General features: G+C 57.7%; 1 protein-coding gene across 7 annotated transcripts in view; it reads right to left on the bottom strand.

Annotated features, from left to right (window-relative positions):
- The window catches only part of TAFA5 (TAFA chemokine like family member 5), a 170557-nt gene that overhangs the window by 4673 nt on the left and 144575 nt on the right, over nucleotides 1-21309 (bottom strand). The window contains exon 4 of one of the 7 annotated variants that reach the window (XM_074326598.1): nucleotides 17574-17822. The exons of 3 other annotated variants lie outside the window; for them this stretch is intronic. In XM_074326598.1, the coding sequence (XP_074182699.1) occupies nucleotides 17694-17822 (129 nt within the window). In that variant the 3' untranslated portion in view covers nucleotides 17574-17693. Of the gene's footprint in view, nucleotides 1-17573; nucleotides 17823-21309 lie in introns of those variants that run through there. 3 more of the 7 variants (XM_019710881.2, XM_074326600.1, XM_019710879.2) reach the window with 3 other exon arrangements.

Genomic DNA, 21309 nt, shown 5'->3' with positions numbered 1-21309 from the left:
GACCCCAAGGCCACGATACCTCTGCCACGGGAGCCGTGGGGGAAGATGGATGACAGGGCTACTGTGAAAACCTGCAAAATGTGCTATGTGCTGGGCAGGACAGGGGATGCGGCCTCGTCCTCACCAGGCAGGGGCCAGCATGTGCCTCCGGTGCCTCAGACACGGCGCGGACAGAGCCTGGCCCCACGGACCCGAGGGCCTGCACGGCGTCCAGCAGTGGTCGTTCCTGGAAGGCCAGCCCCTGGACGGCCCGCGGTGAGCCACAGCCTGTGGCACTTTCTTCTGCAGCCTGAGGATGAGCCTGGACGTGTGTCCTGTAGGCCTGCAGACTCTGTGGTCAGCAGGGTCCGGGAAGAGTGACGGGATCGCTCCTGAGCTTTCTGGAACCCCCTGAACCCCAGTGAGCCCGTCAAAAGACACACTGTCTTCACCCTGGACCAAGGCCGGACACAGGAGGGCAGGCTGGCCTCATCTCCCCTGCGGCAGGCAGCTGTGGACGTGGGTCCAGGTGACTGACCCCCTTCCTACCCGTCAGTGGATACTGGCTGACGGACCTGGATGGCTGCGTGCGGGCGTCCCACGCCCAGCTGGATTCTCTGAATCTCCATTGAAATGGGCAGCGCGTGGCCCAGAGGGCTCTCCTGATACAACCGAGAGAAAACGTTCTCCCGCCTGTGAAGTGGGATGTCACTGGGCACGGCCACCGTGGGGATGTTCCCAGAAAGGGACGTCCTGTGGGAGGAGGATGGCACCGCGGCAGGGGGCCGGCCATGACAATGACAAGGGGACGCCTCCTTCCAGCCTGTCCACAGGCCCCGGGCACTGGCCTCAACACCAGGGTCACCCAGCCCCAGGCGTCCACTCCTCCCTTCGGACGAGTGCGCTGGGGTCCCAGGCTGCTCCTGGCCGTGCCCGACCTGGGGGCAGCACCTCTCTGCCCTCTTCCTGGACGATGAACTAGGAGCCGGCACCCTTGCTGCAGGGACAAGAATGGGAAACACTCCTTGTGGGGGACCGGCGGGTGGTTGGTGACAGTGGCCAGCATTTCTGGGGCTTCAGCACTGGTTCCTGCCCTGGCGGCTGAGCCTTGGGCTCACACACAGGTGGGAAGGGGCCCACACCCGCTCTGCACTCATTAAAAGCTTCCACTTGACCGGAGGGTCGGGTGAGCATTCTGGACGAAGGAGCACAGCATTCCGGATCGAAAACCCAGCAAAAAGCCCTAATGAGCAGCAGAGAGCTGGCCACAGCCTGCCTTGTGGGAGGCTGGGGACCACGAGAGCTGTTACCATGGAAAAACAAATCATAACCAGGGAAGAAGCTTCCAGAAAGCCCTTGCATCAGCCTCTCCACGTCCAGCCATCTGTGTGGTTTCTTCTGTGGGATGATTTCCTGATGTTGCACAACCAGGTCCCACTCAAGGAAACCCTGCTTCCTCCCCAATCCCAAGGTCACGAGAGTGGCTGGACGGCCGCTGTCCCCTGTTAAGTAACCAAAGGAAACATTACGACGCGGCCTGAGCTTGCGCTCTCTGGGGACCCAGTGAGCGAGTGTTCTCGGGACCCCAGCCCGGTCCCACAGGGCCCTCTGCTCTGCGTCTGAGCCGGGGGAGGTGTGCTCGCGTGATAGACACCCGATGTGTCTCCAGTCGTGTGTGCTCAACACGTCCACTGCCCCGCCTGTCTGGCCGTCACCCATCTGTCCTTCCAGGCAGACACTCACTGCTTCCTGGGCTCCAGCCACCTGTAGCCCTCTCTGCAGAGTGGGGTCAGTGCTGTGGAAACGAGGTCCCTGTTCCCAGCTTCTCAAGGGGTTAGGGCTCCAGCCCCGTCAGGCTGCTAACTGGTGACACGCTGGTGTCCGGGTCGAGCCGGGGCACTCAGGCCCTTGTCTGGGGTCGACCCTGAGAGACGCAGCCAACAGCAGCCACCTGTCATCTGGGTGACAGACCCTCCCGGGAGCTTTCCTACGTCGCAGCTCCTGCTCCTGCGTAGGTGCCAGCACGATCCCGCCCTGCAGTGAGTGTGCGGTGTCTTGGCAGGATTCCCGGGACCTGTGCCCCACGGCTCCGGCGAGAAGAGGTGTCTCCGACAGGACGCTGCAGCTGGGCTGGGATGGGCAGTGTCTGTGCTGTCACTGGGCCCGTCCCAGGCATCCTTGGGGCTTCCCCACACAGCTCCCTGCTGAGGACACCCTGTGGACCATGGTCCATGAAGCTCTGTGACTCACCCAAGAAGGCACCGCCACTGCCCCCAGATGAATGGTCACTTGCTGAGATGGAAATGCAGTTAATCCCAGGACTTGGGGTCATTTCTGCAAATGCCAACACACAGGTCCACCAGGCAGGACAACTGAAAAGCAGTCTGTGTGTGTGACGAGCTGCTCTGGGAAGCGCTGCCAGGAGCCCAGGCTCTGGGTAGGGCCACCGAGTCCCTCACCAGTTACCAGAGCTGGGGCCGCGGCAAGACTCGTGGGAAAGATGAATCGTGTGAGGGGCTTCGAAACGCGCAGATTTATGTCTTCAGAACAGAAAGCACTTGAGGCCACTTCCCTCCCACGAGGACGGTGCCACCCCAGAGGGACTTGGTCTACGGCCCCCAAAACGTATTTACTCAAGGCCTAGAGGGGAAGGGGCCCCGTGTGTGTGTGTGGGGGGCAGCAGCCTGGACAACAGCTGGTCCCTGGACCACACTCTTCCCACGGCCTCGGAGGTCAGAGAAGTGTGGGGGTGGCGGAGGGACAGGCAGCGTGAAGTGGTCAGCCCCCCCTTGTGACAGAGGGCAGACGGCTCTGCTATGTATTGCCACCCTACGCACAGGGCGGGTCCCACTCTGGGAGCCCTCAACGTCCCCACAGCCAGGTGACCCCGGGGCCTGCTCCTGCCACCTCACGGCAGCTCCTGGGCCAGGGCTCGGTGGTGGCGCCTCTAGCTGCCACACTCAACAGGGCGGGGCTTCTGTGTCCCTCACACGTCCCTCAGGTCAGCAAAGCCTGTGCCTGGGGTTGTGTGTAGAAACGCAGGAAAGGCCGCCTCTCCCAGGGCTGGAGCAGATGGGCCTGGCATGGCCCTTCCCGCCACGCTGGCAAAGAACAGCAGCAGGGTGGGCGGCCGCGACACGCTGCTTATCCCTGCCCCCCCTCAGCAACCCAAACAGGACGGGCGCGCGCGGATTTTAAAGAATTGGCACATTTGGCCGCAGGTCACAGGCCCACTTGTGGTCCAGAGGCCGCCCCTGGAGCCGACGCTTCACTGACTCTGTGCTGTTCACCCCCCAGCCCCAGGGGTGTGAGGCTGGGGTCACAGATCACACAGTAACTGAAGGCGTGGGAGGGAAGGGACGCACGCGGCAAACACGCCTTAGACTCGGGGGCATGAGCAGAGAAGGGGATGGCGACGGGATCAGGGGCAGAGAGGAAGCGAAAACACGCCCACTCAGGACAGGCTGGGGGTGGACAGAGCCCCCACAGGCCCTTCTCCCCAGCCTGTCCCGATGCCACTGTGAACCTGAGCAGTGAGCTCGCAGGTCAGCCGTCACCTCTGGATGCCACTGGCTGCTACAGGCACCTACCCTGTCCTGGCCATTTCCACGCCTGCCACTCAGCCTGGCGGCGAGGACGCGGCAGCTGGATGCTCCACCCAGAGGCGCAGCAGAAGTGGACCAGCCCGTGCAGCCCTGTGTGCCACGCGGCAGAGAGCTGCGAGGAGCAGGGAGGCGCGTGCGGCCCCACGGAGCTGCTCACAACCAGACTGCCGTCTCGTTATCTGATGCAAGTTGATAGCTGTGAGAATATGTATTCATTACTTAGCTAGACAGTCTTGCTTCTCTGTCCAGAAAACAATGCTTCTTGAATCTGATGTGGGAGAATTCTATTTCTGTCTCTGCAAGGCTTCAGCTCCCTCTTTGGCTCGCAGCTGTCCTGCCTGGAGTCTGTCTTCCGAGAAAGCTTCCGGGACGTCTGGCCCAGGTGGGCCCCAGCGTGGAGGGGTTCTCAGGAGCGCTGGACGGCAGTGACAGCAGTGACGGCAGTGAGCTGTGTCTACTGAGAGGCGGCTGTTCCGGACGAGCCCCGCGGTTCCCCCCGTGGGGAAGGGAGCACAGCATCATCCGAGCTCCTGGGTCTGGGTCACTGACACGAGGGTCCAATGCTGACCCAGGGGGTGGCTTGGGTCTCAGTCCTCAGTAAGAGGAGGAGGTGGTGACAAAGCATTTATGCCGTCACGGCTGAGGCCTCCTTGAGCCGTGGCTTCTGAGCAGGGACAGGTCCGTGCTCGGCTGTCCTGTGATGGCTCTGAAGGGCGGTCAGCAAGTGGCTGTGACGATTTAGACCACACTTACTCAGTGCTGCCTGGTGAGTGACCGCCTGGCACCTCCGAAGCACCATGACCTGACCCCGAGCTTTTCTGTGATGAGGACCCCAATTTTAAATAGAGAGTCTCCAAGATCTCCCACGGCGGGGACAGAACGCCCGGAGACAACAGGCTCCCGGGAACATGACAGCCGCCTCCAGAGGTGTTTGCAAGGCAGGCTGTACACGTGCGTGTGCTGTGGGTGGGTGGGTTTGCAACGGACACCCTCACCCCCGGGCCTGGAGGGCCTTAGAGGGACGTCCTGACTCTGGGCTCAGATAGGGCGGGAGCGCTGGCTGTCCCAGGACCGGGGGCAGCAGGGGCCTCCTTTGGAGCCACCCCCTGCATCCTACCTGCCCCGCTAGTTCCCTCCCTGCAGATCTCTGCCTGGGAACAGCCGGCTGTGCCCTGGGGTCCGTCGCTGGTGAGATTTGGAGTCTAGCAACGTCGTCCGCTGTCACAACGGGTCTCGGCCGTGAACCTAGGCTGGGCTCTTCCTGGTCATCGGACTCAGGAAAGCGCTCAGTCCCCAAGCCTCAGTTTCCATGCCCACTAAATGGGAGTGTGAAAGGGGGCCGACCGAGAAGCCTCAGCGCAGGTCACAGGATTGTCCCCTTTCCACGAGACGAGACAATGTGAACGGCTGCTGTCCAGCCGCCCCCGCCTCACTGCTCCTCCTTAGGGCGGCTGTGTGTCTGCGGAAACGACTGTCCAGGGTTTCGTAAAGGAGCCGTGCGCCCTGGTCCCAACGGCACAGACGACACTCGGGATAGGACGGCACCACGGCAGGGGTTTACCAAGCAGGCCATTTCTGCACAAAAAGTCCCTCCCGAGGCCAGGCCTCCCTTCTCTCAGGAACAGCCTCAGAGCGGCTGGGGGTCCCCGCCGAGCGGCACTCTGCCCACCTGACATGGGGCAGCTGGCGAGGGGCCAGCAGTAACAACACGCCTGTGACTATGGGCCAGGAGGCAGGATGACAGCAAAAGATGGAGAAGGTTCTGCGTACACATCATTTTAAAGTGTGTTTAGGTTCTTATTCTTACTTTCTAATGATGGGAAGCAGAACTCAGAGGTGGTGCCAACGCGAGAAAGTCACAGGGAGACCTCAAGGAAGCACGACGAGTGATGTCACGGTGACGCCCGCCCTCTGCGTGGGGGGAGTGGTGACCTCCGGGAGTGGGTAGCCCCTGTGGGCAGCCGCCAGGGAGCGGGACCTCAGTCCTACAGCCGCCAGGACCTGACTTCTGCCACCAACCTGAGAAAGCCTGGAACGTGACCTCTCGGAGCCTCCAGCGAGACCCAGCCCTGCCCACACCTAGGTTTCCGCCTGAGACCCTGAGCAGAGAAGCAGCCACGTGGGACCAGCTGTGAGACAATAAATGTTTTAAGTCACTAAGTCTGTACAACTTGTTACGTAGCGCAGAAAACTAATAACACTGTACGTGAAAAAAATCAGCTAGTGAAAGTGCATTTAGAGTTTCAGTTAAAGAAGCAAGTTTAAGGAACATGTGTGTCACGTTGCTAAGGCCACTGCGTTTGCCTGCCTTTCTCACTTAACAGACAACCACGGCACAGATGTCCCCCAGGAGAAAGTGTGTGACGTGCTTCCCTCAGGGGCCTGCCAGAGGGACTGAGCTGGGAGGCTGTGGGCCCCTGACACACGCCCCAGGGGGCAGTGCCAAGGGTGGGACCCCTGTGGGGGCAGAGCTAAGGGTGGCAGGCCTCGTGTGCATTCTCCCTGGGGACAGGGCTACCTGGGGGGCACAGGGGGGCCTGCTGGGCTGGAAAGGCTGTGTCTTGCCCTGGGGGTGGTGACATGGGCTGGGGGGGCGCGTCACAACCAGTGGAGCCAGACTCTTTAAAGACGTATGCTTTCCTGCTGAGTTACACCCCGATTTAAAAAATGTGGGACTTCTAGAAAGTTTCTGGCTTCTGGAACTATGATAAGCCCCGTCCCTCGCCTGGCCTGGCCAACTCAAGGACGAGTCCTGTACTCGTGGCCGTGTTTACATCCACTCTCGATGCTTCCCCGTGCTGGGCCCCTAGCACATCTCCCAGATGACAACGGCCTTCCCCTGCACAGAGGGTCTTTCAAACTCCGCCTCTGCCCCAGAAGGGAACCTGTCTCTCGGCATCTAGCAGGCAGGTGGGGATGCTCCACCTTGAGGGCTTCCTGATGCCCAGGCCCCCCAGGGACCAGGGCTGTGTCTACTGCACAGGCGGGTCTGGGTGGCGGGTCCCTGGACTCAGTCTCACTGCATCCTGGATTAGGGACCAAGCGGAGAGCTGCAGCCAGTGCCATGGTTCTGCTCAGCTCCTCTGCTGGGCGCACTGGAGACGGCCCCCCATCCCCTCAGGGTTCAGCCCGCCCACGACCTTGGGGAAGCACGAAGCCGCCATCCCTGTGCCGATGCCGCCATGCCATGTGCCCACCCCAGCCAGTCACCTCCAGCTCTGCAGCAGGGCGGGTTCTCAGCCTGCCTGCAGGCCTGTTTGCTTTTAGAGCCACACGCCTCGCCAGCAGCTTTCCAGAGGGATTGTAGACAAGTGTGGGACGGGCCGTGCAGCCTCTGAGCGTGTCCTCTCCCCTCGCCGGGGCTCCCAGGCCAGCACCAATCCCGTGTGGCATCAGAGGACCACAGCCCTGGTCAACGGCAGCTCGCAGCACACTCCTCGTCCCAAGTTCACAGCCGTGCGATCAAGGGGCCCGGAGGGGACTCTTCAAAGGTGGCCTCAGAAATGCTCCGGCGACAACTCGCTGCTCACTGACCCCAGGATCAAACCTCTTTCCCATCTCCTTCCTGTGTCCTCTTTCAGGGGTGCAGCCACTCGGGGTGGGGAGGTCACCTCTGTGCAGCCGGCCTGGGACTCTGAGCTGCCCCCAGGCACTGTCCTCCCACCAACACGTGTCAGCAGGGGCTGCGGTGGCCCCGCCAGGTCGCTGTCAGCCAGAGGCGTCCTGACCCCAGGCGGGGACTCTGTCTGAACCTCCATCCGTCGGCTTACAGCAGCGTCTCCGAGACGTACTTCACACACCACGCAACCCACGCTTTCAAAGGGTCAATTCAGTGCTTTGCAGTCCACTCAGAGTGGTGCAGCCATTGGCAGTCAGTCAGGAGCGTTTCCATCTCCCGAAAAAGAAGCCTCACTCCCATCGCCTCCCCCAGCCCTGGCAACTGCTCTTTATGTTCTGCCTCGGAGGGTAACCCGACATCTCACGTCAGTGGGACCACAGGAAAGCGCCTTGCGTCTGGCTTCTGTCACCATGCACGACGCTCTCCAGGTCCACGTGTGTGGGAGCGTGTCTACACGTCACTCCTTTCCCTGGCTGGGTGATGTCCCCTCAATGGCTGGACCAGTCGCCCACTCACCAGCAGATGGCCATTGGGCTGAGTGGACACACGCTTTCACTCTGTTGCGGACACGCCTGGGATCCCAGGCCACAGGGCAATGCTAGGCTTAGGTCTGAGCAACTGCCAGGCCATGTTCCAAAGGGGCTGTGGCATTTATGTCCCATCGCTTGACGTTTATCGCCTGAGCTTTCCACAAATCCACATTCCCACCAGCACCCTCAAGACGGAGTTAAGCGAGACTGAAACAAGCCACAGCTGGGCCGCGATGAGTGACCCCTCGTCCGGTCCCGGCCCAGGTCTTTGGAACCCTCTGGCCCTGGGCTGCAGTCCTGTCATGCGCTGTCCCCGACACAGGCTGGGAATCCGCTCTGGAAGCCCGTTCCCACAACGCCCCCACCTGCGGCCTGCCTCTCAGTTTCCGTGAAGGCGTGTGAGACTTTTGGAAGTTCGGGACGCGGAGGTAAGTCAGGGCTGCCCGTCAGACGGGGCCTCTCGGTCACTGGGTGACCGCTCCTCTGGCCGCACGCGTGGCTGTTGCACACATGCTCACAACAGTGCCTGGTGTGTACTGAGTGCCGGGCGGGCGTCTCACGGGCACCATGTTCAGACTGACCTTACATACTCGCCCGGCCTTCCTCTCAGCCATCGCCGAGCTTCATGTGTCAGATTTTAGTCTGAAATCCCTGAGGAATTTAATGTGGAATGCAGTGCGACGTAAGGACCCAACTTGCACCGTCACCCACATACGAAGCCAACTTTCCCAACGCCTGCTGTTGGGGACACATCCCTCCCCCCCGCTGGGCGTGTAACACTCACTGCACCTCATTCCATTCTCATCTGACCCGGGTTCGTCTCAGGGCCGCGTGGTCTGTTTGTGACTCAGAAGGGGTGGTAAGGCAGACACCATACTCGTTCCTCAGAAATACATCCAAGAACAACAGCATTTTCTCAGGTTCAGCTGTACCCGCAGGACTCTGCCAAACGTCATCCTGTTGGCTCACAAGGCGGGTCTGCGGGTCACACACTCGGCCAGGCAGCCTCCCCTCTTACTCACTATTATTTCACTTGGTTACTTTAATTAAAACCATTGCACGTTCTAAACCTATCTGCTCCAAAGAGCACAACTTCGCTCTACGGTGTCTCTGTAAAGGCTGCTGCTAACTCAGCCATTGCACCTAAGTGACTCTGTCTGTGACAGCTAATCCCTCCTGGCTGGCAGGGCTGACCCAGCCCGGGGCTGCTGAAGGTGGCTGGAGGGCCAGCTGGCACACGCTTGCAGCCCTGTGGGCCACTGCGCCCCTTCTGCAATACCCAGCTCTGCTATTTCAGCTCACACATCCCTGGACCGTACGTAAGTGAACAAGCAAGGCTGTGTTCCAATAAAACTTTATTGACAAACACAGGTAGGGGGCCGTACTCGGCCAGCAGGCCACGCAGCTAGGCCGGAGCTTGTTTGTATCTATGGAGCGTAGAGTTGAGTACTCGTGGAGAACCTTCCATATTCCTAATTGGTCCAATTTAATAAAGCCTTTAATTAGTTTTCATGGCATTTCAGCTGATTCCCCAGAGTTTTGGAAGTACCTGCTTACCTCGTCTGTGAGTAATAATGACTGTGTTTCCCTACATGAAATGTTTACGATGGCAGACCTGCCACATAACAGCCGGCCTGGGTTCCAGGACGGACGCCGGGCCGACCTGAGTGCTCTGTGGGCTGCTGGGTTTCAGGGGGACCTCAGGTCCGGGGGGGCCTGCCTCTCCTCCCAGTTAGGGGGAGGTGTGTGTTCTCCATGCTGTTCTTCCGTTGATATGTTTCTGAGGAATGAATACGGTGGCTGTTTGCAATGTTTGGAGCATCTACTGAATTAGAACACATTTTTCATTTATCTCCTTGCAGGGTCTGTCGTTCTACTGATTCTGAAATATTAAAACGTACTTTCGTTTCTCACATAAATCTGTGCAGTGGCCACTTTGGGTTCTTGTACAGGACTGCAGGATGCAGTGTGCTGTCATTGTAGGCAGGTACAAGTGATGGGTGTCCCTGTCACCTCTGCCACAGGGGAACGCATATTCCAGGGCAGGGATCCCCCAAATGTGTCTGCAACTCCAAAACAACGCCGGATACGGGGCCCCAAGAACACTTCGCTGAGTGACGTCAGAGGCTGGCCTGCTTCTCAGCCTCAGTCTCTGCTGGAGAAGACGACTTGGTTGTGAGCTTGTGACACTTCTGAAAGGCGGGTGTCACTAGTCCCCACAGAGAGCTGGGCAACGTGCCAGGATTTCGGGACAAGCTACCTGCCCAGTAAATGTTTTAAGAACATGCCCGTTAAACCTTCACAATCTGGAATTTCTGCTGGAGAATATTAACATTTTTCTACTTCGTTAGTTATTTTTGTTACTTTCCCCCCAAAAACCATATGGTGGATCAAAATTTCCAGACTCAGTGGCCAGTACACCAGGCAGGCACGTGCTCTTGGGCAGGGACCCCGATAATGCTGACTTTCCCTCCTTCTTTTTAGATTTATTTTATATACATACATATATATGATAGAGGTAAAATGCATTTTTATAGTTTTGCCAGAGATGCAGTGATCCATTCCATGCCTTTCCTCTTAAAATCCACGAATTTCTTTTTCATCTTTAATAGTTTCCTTCTACTCTTTTTTGAGGCTGTCTTTTTCTACGGCTTATTTATTTTCATTCTTTCTGATTTTAAAATAAAGTTATGTAAAGGCATCCTTCGCTGAACTCACACACAGTGTGTCATGCTCATTATATTCTGAAGAGATTTAACAATATCTAAAATACATACGCGTAATCGTCCAGCACGGGCTGGCTCCTCTCCAATTGTGCTATCTCCTTCCATCCTCAAAGTTGTCCCAGGAAGCAGGGAACAGCACTTGGCCCACTTTACAGATATAGAAACTGAGTCACAGAGAGCTACGTGACCTGCTCTACTCAGAGTGGGACCCCCACACACTGACTTCAGACCCTGCACACAGCCCCTGCATGTGCGTTTCATTTCCTCTTCCACCAACAAATTACAAGAAGGAACTAGTGGCTAGGATTGCTATTACTTTTTAGGATCGTCTTAAACATGCTGTATTATGACAGGAAAGGAAGGCTGGCACGTTTCTCCTCTTAGGGAGGTTTCATTCATGACTTGGATCATGGATGTTTCGGCAGAGATTTCATAAATGACAGAAATTGGAAGCAGCCTGTTTGTATGTTACAATGTTCAGTATGTCCCTGCAGATTCAATCTTGCTGAGTCTATTTTTCAGGAGATCTCCGCCCTGGTTCTTTCTATTGTCGCCACTGGAGGTATTGACTTCACCTCAACACGGCGTGAAGAGTTGTTTAAATTTCTGACTAAAAATTGTGTCCTGGTAATTTTTAACGTTTTAATCCAGTCGCCTTCGTAGATACTATGCTTATCAGCGTGTAAAGGTTTCCGAATGCGACACTTGCATTCATTTGAATTGTAATGTATCAAAGCTTGTCAATCACACGTGCATCTTACACATATTGATATGTGACATCATGTTGTTTCAATGTAATGTATTTTACCCACTGATTTCCTTTCCATTTCAACTGCTCGCCAAATCCTTATTTATGCTTTGCATTCAGTTGTATTGCCGGGTTGTAGGAGAGCTCTTAGAAGGCAACACGTGTGGGGCTATTTTATAAAGTTATTTGATAGTCTCTGCTTTCTGGTGGAGGTTCGTGAACGCGTTTACATGCACTGTCAGCGCCGGTACTGAGTTTCCGGCATAACCAGGAGGCTCCACCTTGGTTTCCGGCGAGGCTCCTTTCCTGGTTCATTTCTTTATGCACAAAACCCAGGTTGACGGCTTTCCTTCTGCTGCAGTTTAGAAGGAATCATGTATTTTTCCTACCAGTGCTGGCCTGTAGGTTAATCAAGTGTGCTCTTAATAATTAATCCCTGTCTCTAGAGACCTAAGTCCTCATGGTTCTTTCTGCTCCAGGAAGACGCATGAGGTGCCTTTTCCTTATGCGGCAGCAGCCCATCCTCCAGCTTCCGTTAACTTCACCACAGGCTCCTTATCACACAACAATCTTTCACAATATACAGAGTGTATTAGGTAACCACGGCGTGGATTTTGTGTTCCATTTTGTAACCACAGTCGCAATGATTTACACCCAGCGGCGTGGGATTGACTGGTAGCAACGGTCCCCAGTGAATCCTAATATCTGACCTTTTCCAACGTCAGCTCCTGATTTTAATGTCTTTGGCTTGAGTTCATCTTTTATCCGCCTTTTCAGGAGAGGTGTGTGGGTGGCATGCTTTCTAAATCCTTGCAATTTTAAAGCTGTCTTGTTTGTTCCCTTTGTGCAAAACAGCTAGAAATAGGACTGGCTTTTAAGTAAAACTATTTTTCAGTCAAATCCCTGGAAGCACCTCCCTCCAGTTTTCTGGCTCCGGGTCTCGCTGAGTTCAGAGGGCAGCGCGTCTGGGCCTCCGGAGGGTCTGTGATTTCTTGCCCCCATGTGTTTCCTGTTTCCTCCACTGTAACCTGGACGATTAAGCAGCTTTCCTTTATCCTTACAGTTCACAGGTGTTGCCAGGGAATGCTCAGGTACAGAGCTGGAGCTTTTGTTTTAAATTGGGGGTTTTCATGCCTCCAGGGAGCTCCTAGCAGTCTGTTTTCACCCTAATCTGATTATTCTTTTGTTCTCGCCACAGAGGTTCCCCTCAGGAGCACCCCAGCTTAGATGCCCATCCTCCTTCCTCGTACCTGCCACACCTTTCTCCTGCAAACTGTCCCTTGGTTGAGGTCGGTCCGTGTCACTGAGCTGATTTTCTGCAGTGATATTTCTTTCACGTGCAGCTTCCAGCACATGTCAGCCCCGTATCACTGTGCTTCCCTGTCATTCGCCCGGCAGCACTGGATGTCTGCCGTCGCTCTGGGCCGTTCCTCCCTTGGTCCCTTGGTCCTGGATCGCAGAAGCCACAGCCTCCGGGACTCTGGTACCAACCAGCAATGTTCTTTCTCCAGAAGCCCCACCTGCCTCCTGCACAGAACTATTTGCAGAGCTAACTCTACCCTTCCAGCTTTGGAAAGACTTCCTTGCCACAGATAGTGATTATATTTTCACAGAATCAGGTATGAGTTCTGGCTTTGATGCTTTTTGAAATTATTATTATTTCCTTTTAAACAGGCAGAGGCCAGTCCTGGCCCAGAATGAGCCAACAGGCTCAGCGCGGAGTGCGTCTCCATCCCTCCTTTCAGTTCCTGGGGGTGTGGGAGGCTCTGCCTGCTCCAGGCTGGCCGGAAGGTCTGGGAGTCACCTTCACGTGACACCTACCAGGCTTTCACAAGCAGGGGCGGCTCCCAGTGGGGTCTTCTGTCACCTCTGAGGCCAGTTCTCTGCCTGAGCCGGATGGAAAGCTTCATGCTGGTTGGGGAAGGGAGAACGAGTGAGTACGAGGCCTGGGGGCATCGCCTCGTCCTGCCCAACAGGAGAGACTCCACCCACCGCCTGTTGTGCTTGTCACACTGTTGCACAGCGTGGAGGGGCTGCCTGGGCACACGCCACCGCTGCCTGCTTGCTTCCTGACCACCGCAGCTGCCGCAAGGCCCTCTGTCATGGCTGCGTCTGCGTTCTGGGAGGTCAACGTCACAGGTGGAGCTCAGTGTCCCATATTTGTGACATGCCCAAGGGGCTTTCCGTGACCTCAGTACATGCGTCTCTTTTCTTCAAGCCATGAGGCCATCGCCAGCTGTCCTTCGCTGGGCAGTGGCCATGCAATGCATTTCTGCTTCCATATTAATCCAGAAAGCCACGGCCACCGCTCTCGGCCCCAGAGTTGGCAGAAGGAGCCGGGTTTGTCGTGTTTCCTCCAATGTCCGGGCAGCTGGTCTGCTCGTGGCGTGGCTGGCCACGGTCATGGGGAGGAGGGGCGCTGCAGACTCACACTCAGCTGTCCCGTGTTCATTACTCGCCAACCTGCCCCATGAGAGCCTGGAGCCCGTGGCCCATGACCACACAAGGCCACGTGTGACCGAAAACCAGACAAAATTGAGAGACGCAGCAGTCCAATCGGGCCCGGGATTCCCTGCTCTGCAGCACCAAGGACCAGATGCCCTGGAGGCTGGCTTCCCAGGCGGGGCCGAGCGTGTGGCTTCCTTCTGATGCAGATAGTGGGGATATTCCGGAAGGTGCCACAGGAGAAAAATAACCATCCTTTTACGTACAGACTCCCCTGGCTTTTCAGAAAGAACCTGTGAGGTCAGCCTGGGACTCTCTACAGATGAGAACACTGGGTCTCAGAGAGAAGACAGTGACTCTGCAAGGTCCCCTACCACGTGTATATTAGACTGTCACCCTGGTGGGCAACGGGAGGACGATCGGGTCCAGGAAGGACAGGGACAAAGACCCCAGCAAGGGCTCGTCACTGCGGGAGGCCCTGCGCCATGCGGACACACACAGAGCCGGTGAGGCTGAGACGTATGTTCTGGTTCGGGGGCAGCTGGCACAACAGGGGCCTGGGGACAGCCCGTAGTGATGATAATGCTGGTCGGTCCCACCCAGAACCTACATCACTGGTACAGCTCGGGCTTCACGGGGCATTGACACTTAGCGTGATTTGGATTGAGACACAACCCTCCTAGTTCCTTCTTAAAGGCTGGTCTCTGACAAACGTCTCTGCCGATGCTGCGTCTGGTTCCCGCGGTGACGCACCTAAGCATGCAGACGGGTCGCCTGGTAGAGTCCCCGCCCCACGTGCTGCTGTCTCTGCGGCCGGCGGAGCTGGGCTGAGGACAGGGGTCACATCCGGGCACACTGAGCGGGCAGAGTGGGCAGACACAACCATGGGGACAGGCTCGGAGTGACCAGCACCTGGGGGTAAGGGGCCGGCCGGGGCGTAGGGCGAGCGGACAGCCATGGCCCGTCTGCTCTGGAACACGGAAGGGGGCCGTGTTTGGTGGGAATCGCCGCCTGCCACCGACACCTCTGCGCTGTGCACGGGGCCTTCTTCCTGCTTGCAGGAACAATCTTACTTTTCATAGTGCAGGCGAGAACAAGCTAATGCACCGTTGCCCTTTTGTGAAAAAAGAAACTGCTAAGCACAGTCGTCTGTCAGAGCACAGCACAGAGCAAACCAAGAGCACCCAACCTGGGTGCCAGCACGTCCATCAAGACATTCACCAAACCTGGAACCAGAAGACAGAGTTAATTCAAATGACTCTACCGGGAACTTGGGGTCACCTCCAACTCTGTCTGTCCTTGTCACATGCTCACTGTTCGCAGGTGACAATGCCTGTGCTTACAGGATTGCAGGGGCACGCTCACCATTCCAAGGACACCTTTACGTCCGGCATCCCAGGCAAAGGCTCGGGACAAAGGGAGGTGGCAGGCCAAGGACAGCCCATAGCCGCGTGGCAGGCAGGCTGGCACGGGCAGCGTGGTGGTGGCAGCATGTCTGCTGGCCCTACAACGTCTGTCCCACTCAGGAGCTTTGAATATTCCTTTGGGGGCACATCCTGTGTCCTGGGCGGGGCCCAGCCTTCCCTTGGCATAGCTGATTTGGGACCAACAGGCAGGCTTGTGGGACATGGGAAACTGGCCGGCATCCCCTACACAAGTGTTTTCTCCCATTTCTTCAACAAACACTTCGGACCTCACATTCTCAGCAATGTGCCTGAGCCTGGGGCCATCCTTGTAGGCCCACCGGGCACCCAAAACAGTCCCTCGAGGCCCCGAGATCTGGAGGCCACATGGGCTTTGTCCTGCACCCAGAGCATCCAATGTGGAGACCACCAGGGGTGGGGGCGGGGCAGGTGCGTCCTCTGCGCAGGCCGCCCACGGGTCACTTCTGTGGCATCAGGGCCACCCCCATTGTGGTGGCTTCTTGTCCGATCACCGGGCCCCTCCCCAGGCACAGTTACTCCATTTCAGCCACTCCCCGTTTATGTATTTAAAACATTCCCAGAACAACGGCTTTAGGGAAAATTCAGACGAATGCAGCACAGTTGCCGTAAGTTACCACCACCTACAATGTCTCCGATTACGGAGCCAAAAGTGCCGGCAGAAATAACGCAGGCTGGCCAAGCCCATTTTTTTGTGTTTGTTTCTGGGCTCGTTTCTGCCAAGAAAATGAAGAATGTCACCGCTCACGATACTAGCTGATGCCGCGCCAGCCAGATGCGTTTCTGTTTACACACAAAATCTATTAAAATGTCCGGCTATTATTGTGGTGATGAATAGCAGTGATTCAAAGAACACAATGGATTACAGCCGGATCAGAGTAACGATCGGTGCTGCTCCCGGAGCAGGACAAGGAACCAGACGCTGCAGCCGCGCCCCCTCGGGGTGAAGCCCCCCGTCCGCTCCGGCCCGTCCGCACCTCCGTCCTGGGACTTGTCCTTGGGAGGACGTCGCACTCAGAGGCCCCAGGTTGCCCTGTGGTGCCACTCGGAGAACAGACCACAGGCTCTATTGTGGCTCGGGGTCCACCGCCGTCTGAGCTCCGTTTGCCGGTGAGAAGGAAGGCGGTTCTTCCGTTTCCTGCTTCTTTCCGGCTGCTTTCCTCTCGGCGGCCGCCCTCCCGTGCCTCATCCTGAGCCCTACCGCCCTCGTCCTCGGGCCCACGCAGACATGGTGTTGGGGCTCCAGCAGGACCCGCCATAAACACCCTCCGATCAAGTGCTGGGGGGAGGACGGCAGCCTCGGGGCCGCACCACAGACACAGCACAAAGCCCGACACCCCCACCAGGAGGGACAGGTGTGTCAAGGACTCTTCCTGGGAAGGAGCAACCCCACATGCGGCCACCGGCTGAGCGTTTCTGCTCGTTGGAGGGCTCTGCACATGACAGGAAGCTTCCGTGTCCTCCCAGGGAATGTCTGGAACCCTCCTAGCCATGGTTCCACCTGGCACTGGCCGCAGACGGTCCTCATGGGCTTGGCTACTTGCCCCCACATGCAGGACTCAAAGAGAAAACCCCCAGGTGAAAACCCCGTGTGTCCATTCCAGGCACATCCGTTCTGCCCACTGTGACGCTCAGAGGTAAAACCACGTCCTGCGAATGGCGGCACGTTGGCTAATTCCCTCCGCGGGACCCACTGCATCTAACGCAGGAGCCTCTTACACGGCCCAGATGGCACGTGGGGTTATCGTGTCCCCCCCTGAGGTACGATGACAAACTCCCTTGAGGCCCAGCCTTCTCTACACCATCTCTGTCCTTCTGCTCCGCTGACCTGCCCAGTGTGGACCGAGGAGGACAGCACAGTCCTGGCTGGAGACATGAGCCCCTGAGCCCGTTTCCTGAGGGCCCAGCTGGGGTCTCCTCTCCTGCACCCCAACTCCCAGGGCAGGGGGCCAGGTGTGACACGGCCCGATGTGCCCATAGGGTAAACAGATCAACACAGAACCCAAATTCCCTGTCTGCTATCGTCTGTTCCAGGTACTTTTCCAGGAGGCACTGTGCCATCTGGACTGGGGGCCGGGCTCAGAGGACGCTCAGGGTGCACGCAGGGTGTGTTCCTCTGAAACAGGAGAGGCGGGAGCAGAGGCAGCCTGTGGCTGGGCGTAGGAGGAAGCCTTGTCTGCCCTGGGGGCTCACCAGCCCTGCCCTCCCCCTGTAGCGAGGGGAAACCAGGCCGACAGGAGCTGGGCTGGGAGGGGGGCAGGGTACATGAGAAGCCCCCAGAGGCCGGCAGGCTCAGAAGGCCCTCAGCAAACTGGGGGCTCTGCCTGGGGCCCAGGACCGCTAGCTGGCAGGACGATGGCAACCCCAGCAGACCCTTAGACACGGCCGCCTCCCTGCTCCCCAAGGCGATGAGCAAAGGCCGGTCGGAAGGCGCCGGACTGTGGCCTCCGGTTAATAAAGCCCCACGCTGCCTCATTTGGGCTCAGAATCATTTTTCTTTATTGGTTTTCAGAGTGAGAAGTGGAACACAGCTGAGACTCAGTGCTGTAATAAAAGCTTCTAACTGCTGGGACGGCTCGTTCCGGAGAAGAGATGAACCTCACGTGCCCAATCGCCTGGGGAGGCCCAGCCCTCCCGGTGGGGGTCCGGATAATCCCGCCTCTGCGGCTCCTTCCTGCCGGGGACAAGCCCGCTGTGCCCTGTGCCCAGTGCCCGGGGCTGGGCTGGGCTGAGCGGGGAGAAGACGAGGCTCAGAATAGCAGGAGTGATGGATGGATGGGCAGGTGGTGGAGGGGAGAGAAGGCCTCCAGCTGGGACAAGAGTGAGGCCAGGAGGCGTGTCATGGAGGAAGTGACAACCTGGTGACAACCTGGTGACAACATTCCCCAAAGCCCAGAGGCTCGGGAAGGAGGAGCCCCTGGCAGGCTGAGCATGAGGGGCACCATGTTCCCAGCCACAGGCAAAGGGAGGAATCACACGACCGACAGAAAACCTGGACCTGTGACCGCAGGTGCCACAGAGGCACCAATGCAACTGGGGGCCCAAAAGGCTACAGGGATCCTGGGAACCCATGGGCCCGGGAGAAGCCCCGACAGACCAGGGCACTGGCTGCAGGAAGAGGGGAGCCCGGTGCCTGAGCTTGGCTTTGCTCTGGGAGGGAGAGAACCGAGGCTGGGGGGCCGGGGAGGGGGCACCCACAGTGCCAAGTGGGGCTACACAGGTTGGCTGCCAACGGCCCCTCGTTGCTCACCGAGGCCAGCCATCCAGGGGCACATTTCACCTGCCAGGTCAGCTCTGGGCTTCCCGCCAGGACCTCAGCCACCATCCTCCCCGCTTGGGGACCTTTAAGTTGCTCTGCCACACTGCGTCCCTTTGTTTCCAAGAAGGGCCCCCTGTCCCCACTGACCTCTGATGGCCACTGCAGTGGGGTTCAGTGCCGACCGTGTGCAGGCGGGAGGTGGTCACGGCGCCTCCAGCAGAATCAGGCTGAAACCACGAGTGCACCCTCACGTCTCACTGCCCTCCCCCTCCCCCGAGCCACACCGTCTGTCACCGAGTCTCCTCAAGTGCTCTGCTCACCATCCTGAACCCCGTGCCTGCCGGGACCAGTGTCTTATCAGCAACCTGATGGGCTGACCTAAACTCCACAGCCCAAACCGGCCGCAAAAGGTCAAAGCTCACCCTCTCTCCCTAAGTTGCTCTGTGGCCCCCGGGCCCCTGCCTCAGTCATCCTGGGTGACACTTAGCTTCCCGAATGCCTCTGGAGTCGGTCTCTCAGGAGCTGGCACTAGGACAGGTCCTATGTGGACCCCTCTTGGCTGTCCTTTGGCTGACTCAGCTTAGCCGTCACCTCCCTGGGAAGCTGTGCCCAATGACCCAGGCAGGGCCCAGGAGGCAGGGCTTCGGTCCTTCATCCTGTGCGTCACCTCCGCAGTGGCAGCCACACGCCCATCAGACAACAGGGGCTTAATAATCTGTGTGGAGCAAACCATGCAGTGGATATGTGGGGTCAGGCCCGAGCTCCCGGAAATCCCTGTGTCGTATCCTGGAAGCGCCTCAGGTATTTCTCTCCCTGATGTCCTAGGTGTCTGGGATTTACCCAGCAGCTCTTCCAGGAGCTTCCAGCAGGGGGCCTCCCCATGGCCCCGTTCCCCTGGAGAAGCCCCTCTGTGCAGACCTGCCCTAGGTCTCCATCAGGACACCCCTCATTGTCCTGGAGCATTTCATCCATGGCTCCCTGACGATGGCAGAGCGAAGAGCAGGGCCACTGGTCCCAGAGCCTGTCCTCCCATCACTCGGGTGTGTGACGCCTCCTGTGACGCAGGCTGGACTCTGGGAGACAGGGCTCGGTGGCTTCCAGGCCCAGAAGCCAGAGGCACTGTGATGTCGGAGTCCTTGCTTGTACCTATTTTCCCTGAGATTCTAGAATGTTTTCACGTCCAGGCTCTGTCTCAGGAGTCTTTAGTCACTTGTTTCCGGCCCATGGTGATTGCACTCACATGGGAAATCCACGTCTGCGAGTCCTGGGTGTTCTTCTAGAAAACACTGCTTTGATAATGTCTTCGTTTTTCTCTATTTTTGGATTTTGTATTCTCCAGACCTCCCAAACTGATCTCCTAATCTATTTGTCTCCCTTTCCTATTTCCTACTTCTTTAAAAACATTCTACTTTCTGGCTTTCTGAGCGGTTGCCTCAATTCTATGTCCCACACATTCTACTGGATTTTTAACAAATCCTGTTACACACACACACACACACACACTCCTGTAAGTATATAACAGGCATGGAAATATGTGTGTGTGCGCATACATACACTTCCCCAAACCGCCATAACTTCTCATTGCAGTCAGCTACTGCCGTGTAACAAACAGGCCCCAGCTCAGTGTGTTGGCGCAACCGTGATACGTTACCTGTCACTTTGCTGTGCTGCTCTGTCAGATGCCTTTTCTTCTGCGGCATCAGTATCCCTGTTTCCTCTGAATTCCTGGCCCCTTTCCTGCACGTTGTTCCTGTTTTGTCCTCTCTTCAGTGGCCCTGTGCTGTCCCCCAAGGTGAGGAGAGAGGCACTGAAGCACCAACAGGTAGGTGGTGGCTTCACAGAACAGCCTCTGGCACCAACTCACAACACCCCAGTTTCTGTTTCGGGCTTTGTAAGTCGGTGGGTGGGATAGGATCTCCCAGAATTCACGTCCACCTGGAACCTCGGAAAGCGATCTTGTTTGGAAACAGGGTCTCTTAAGATGTAATTAGTGAAGAACCTTACGATGAAATCATCCTTGATTTAGGGGGTGCCTTAAGTCCAATGTCTGATGCTTCTATGAAGAACAGGACGGGGTCTGGCACCCGGGGGGACAGACATGTGATGGCCGACTGCACAGCTGGGCCCAGCGAGGACTGCAGGCAGACATGAGGCAGGAGGACGCTCCCTACAGCCTCGGGAGTGTGCATGGCCGAGTCCACACCTTCCTCTTGGACTTCTGGCCCCAGACGGGGAGGGAATGAACCCCTGCAGCTGTGCAATACCCAGCATGTGGCCACCTGCTTTGGCAGCCGCAGGAAACTACACTGTAGGTTTCTCCAGAAAGAAACCCCTGTCCTGACTGAGCCCTCAGGGCGCTGAGCGGGGTCTCATGACTCAGGACCTGGGTTTTCCCTGGATCTCCCGGTTTTCAGGAAACTCCTCCACAGGCAGTGTCCTGGGCCACTCAGCTTTGGCTCCTCTCCGGCCTGAGCCTCTAGTGAGTGGGGACAGGGAGGGGACTCAGGTGTGTCCCACAGCCTTTTCACTGGCCCCACTGTTTCCGCCTCGCCTGCAGTCCACACTCGGGGTGCCTGCACCCGCCTCCTGAGCACCGGGGTCAGAGGGCAGCATCAGCGGCTCCCTAGGGTCCCAGCGCTGCCCGGTCTGCCAAGAGCACCCGCTTCCAGCATTCAGGACCGCGATGCTGCTGCCTGCTCTCCTGCTTACAGCACATGGATTGTGCCATGTCCCCTCCTCACTCCCGGCACCTCTCAGGAGTTTCCAGATGGCAGAAGTGGGCAGCACGGGTGTTCCATTGCTTTTAACTGGGGGCCTGGAGCAAGCAATGGCCCCTGGGAATGTGAGTGCCCGTGAGTGGGAGGCATCCCTGAGCCCTGGCCCGTCTTCCTCACGATCTCTCAGCGGGGCCACATCTGACACACACTAGGCCCTCGGGTGGCATATTTTGAATCCC

Source organism: Rhinolophus sinicus, linkage group LG02 (assembly GCF_036562045.2).
Source record: "Rhinolophus sinicus isolate RSC01 linkage group LG02, ASM3656204v1, whole genome shotgun sequence".
NCBI lineage: Eukaryota > Metazoa > Chordata > Mammalia > Chiroptera > Rhinolophidae > Rhinolophus > Rhinolophus sinicus.
Note: the sequence above shows the minus strand (reverse complement) of the source record. Positions and strands in the feature narration are given on the sequence as shown.